Source organism: Alligator sinensis, unplaced genomic scaffold, assembly GCF_000455745.1.
Source record: "Alligator sinensis unplaced genomic scaffold, ASM45574v1 scaffold553_1, whole genome shotgun sequence".
Taxonomy (NCBI): Eukaryota; Metazoa; Chordata; order Crocodylia; family Alligatoridae; genus Alligator; species Alligator sinensis.
In genome coordinates, this window is record NW_005842389.1 from 229,020 (window position 1) to 231,641 (window position 2,622).

At 59.7% G+C, this 2,622-nt stretch overlaps 1 protein-coding gene across 3 annotated transcripts in view; it reads left to right on the top strand.

Annotated features, from left to right (window-relative positions):
- The window catches only part of RNF167 (ring finger protein 167), a 7,902-nt gene extending 6,000 nt beyond the window's left edge, over nt 1-1,902 (top strand). For 2 of the 3 annotated variants that reach the window (XM_006029565.2, XM_025211121.1), the window contains one exon: nt 1,366-1,902. In XM_006029565.2, the coding sequence (XP_006029627.1) occupies nt 1,366-1,604 (239 nt within the window). In that variant the 3' untranslated portion in view covers nt 1,605-1,902. The remainder of the gene's footprint in view (nt 1-1,365) is intronic. The other variant, XM_025211122.1, reaches the window with a different exon arrangement.
- The last annotated feature ends 720 nt before the right edge of the window (nt 1,903-2,622 follow it).

Here is a 2,622-nt window from a genome sequence, read left to right on the forward strand (position 1 = left end):
ATGCGGCTGGCTCTGGGGTGGGGCATCTGGGCAGCTGAGTATAACGGTGACCATCTGTCTGATGCTGAGATGTGGGTGGTTCTGGGTGGGTGACAGGGCTGGGTATAACAGGATCTCCGATGCATCTGGCTCTGGTTGGGGGGGGGAACCTCCAAACGGCCTGCCACAGTGCTGGAGCTGGGCCCAGCCAATCAGGCGGCATCCAGCCATGGAGCTGCAGCAGGAGCACTGAGAAGATGCACCAGTGTTGGCATGTACTGATTGGCTCCCGCCCAGGACCGCCCCCCCCCCCAGGGCTGGACAGGGCCTGCAGGGGGGTGGGGCTTTGCAAGGGGTCCCATCCACCCCATGGCTCTGACTAACTCTGTGACATCTAGAATATCCCTTCCAGCCCCACGTCTCTGTGATCTCTAGGAGGTCCCTTCTAGCCCTGCAGCTCTGTGACCTGACTCTATGACCACCACAGGTCCCTTCTAGCCCAATTTCCCTGTGCCCTCTGACTCTATGACCTCTAGGAGGTTCCTTCCAGCCCCATCTCTCAGTGCCTGTGACTGTGACCTCCATGGGTCCCTTCCACCCCTGCTTCTCTAGACCTGGGGAGGACGTCTGAGGACACGGGAAGACGTGCAGGAGCTTGGGAGACATCTGTCTATGTTCTTCTGTGCTCCGCAAGTGCCCGGGCCAGTCGAGGACACGGGAGAATGTATCAAACCTTCTTGCATGTTCTTGGATGTTCTTAGCACGTCTAAGGACATGGAAGAACATGGCAGGACATAGAAAAGCTTTTAAAGTGTCCTTAAACGTTCTTCCATGTCCACTGACGCTCTGGGCACAGAGAAGCAGGTCTGATTATGTTCTTGTCTGGTCTTCCCTGTTCTCGGTCTCGAGCCGATTTTAGACATTCTGAGTGCGTGGGAGCCCATGTCCAACCTTCCTCCGGGCACTTAGCTGTTCCTGCTCCTGCTCTGCCATGTGCGCAGATGTCCTTTGAACACATGCAAAGGCTTTGCACGCACGGGGCCCAGCTTTTCCCTGCCCGCGGCCCCAGGCACCCATCTACCCTGACCCTTGCAGGTTTCCTGCCATGAGGCCTAGATGCTAATTGGCTATTTTCTGTTCCCCCCTGGGCACTACTGATTTCTCCTTCCCCCCCTGCCCCAGACTCTGGGCTGGGGGGGCTCTGGCCTGAGTGGAGACATCCTGGAGGCAGGGCTAGGAGCCTGGACACCTAGGTTCTCTCCCCTCTTCCCTCCAGGTTGTGTGGGGGGAGGGGGGGCACAACACCAAGATGATAGGTTTGCTCCTAGTTGGGGAGGGGGAGCTGGGACCCACGTCCCTAACCCCCCTGGTTCCCTCTCTCTGCAGCCTACCACAGCCGGTGCGTGGACCCGTGGCTGACACGGACACGGAAGACCTGCCCTGTGTGCAAGCAGCGGGCACTGCACAGCCCTGATGACTCAGACTCTGAGGGCGAGGAGCACGGGGGGCCGGACCCCCCACCTGGTGACGGCGACCCCCCCTCTGAGACCACCCCCCTGTTGTCCCCTGCCGCCCCCTCCTTTGGCAGCCTGGACCCTGTGCCCCCTGGCCCTGTCCTGGTTTGACCCCCCTACAATGGGGGGCTTTTACCCCCCCATACCCAGCTGGGGGTGCTTTTAAACCTACTTATACAAGGGAGGGGGCTTTTAACCCCCCCTTGCTGGGGGGAGCACTCCTAGGTTCCCCATTCCCCTGAGTGTCCTGGGTGGGCAGGGCTGTGTGTGCCTGAGCCCCCCACCCGTAGACACATGGATTCTCCAGGCAGCCTCCCCAGCAGGTGCTTGGGGGGCCATGCGGCCCCCCCCCCATATGAATATGGAGATGGGGGGGCAGTGCTGCCCCCTTCTCCCACCCCCAAGGCTATAACATAGTGCCTTCCCCAGGTCTGGGGAGGGGTCACATGGAGTCCCCCAGGGGCAGGTACAGGGCAGACAACTATCAACTCTATAAACACCCTCTTGATATGGGTTCCAATTGCCCACTCATACTGGTCCCATTTATTAACCTCTACTGGTCCTAGTAAACACCCCCCACAGCCCCATCAACTGGTCGGTCCCAGGTGCCTGGTTATACTAGTGCCACTGGCCCATGCCTCCTCCCCCCCCCCCCCTGAGTTCCATGTTGCCCAGTTACCAACTTCCCTCACCCACCATACTGGTTCCAGTTAACCTCCCTCACCCACCATACTGGTCCCAGTTGCCCCATCATATGGGTTCCAGGGAGTGCCACCCCTCCCTCCCCCCACCAAACTAGGCTCAGTTGCTGGGCCATACTGGTCCCAGTTACCACCCTTCCCTAATCCAATTACCCTGCCACCCCCCACAGGCCCACACGTGTCTCCCATGATAACTGACACCCCCCCCCCAGGTTTGTGGGCTATTGGTTGGGGGTTTCTCACACCTGGATCCCTACTTGCAAAGCACACCCCTCCCTCCAAATGTTTTTATGTTGCCAGGTTTTAAAGCTCCCAGCCTGGGGGTGTGGGAGAGGTGTCTCTCCTTCCCCCCCCACCCCCCATCATCAGAAGGTAATGGGGGGGAGCCTGCTCCTGCATATCGGAGGGGCCAGCTGACACTCCCCCCC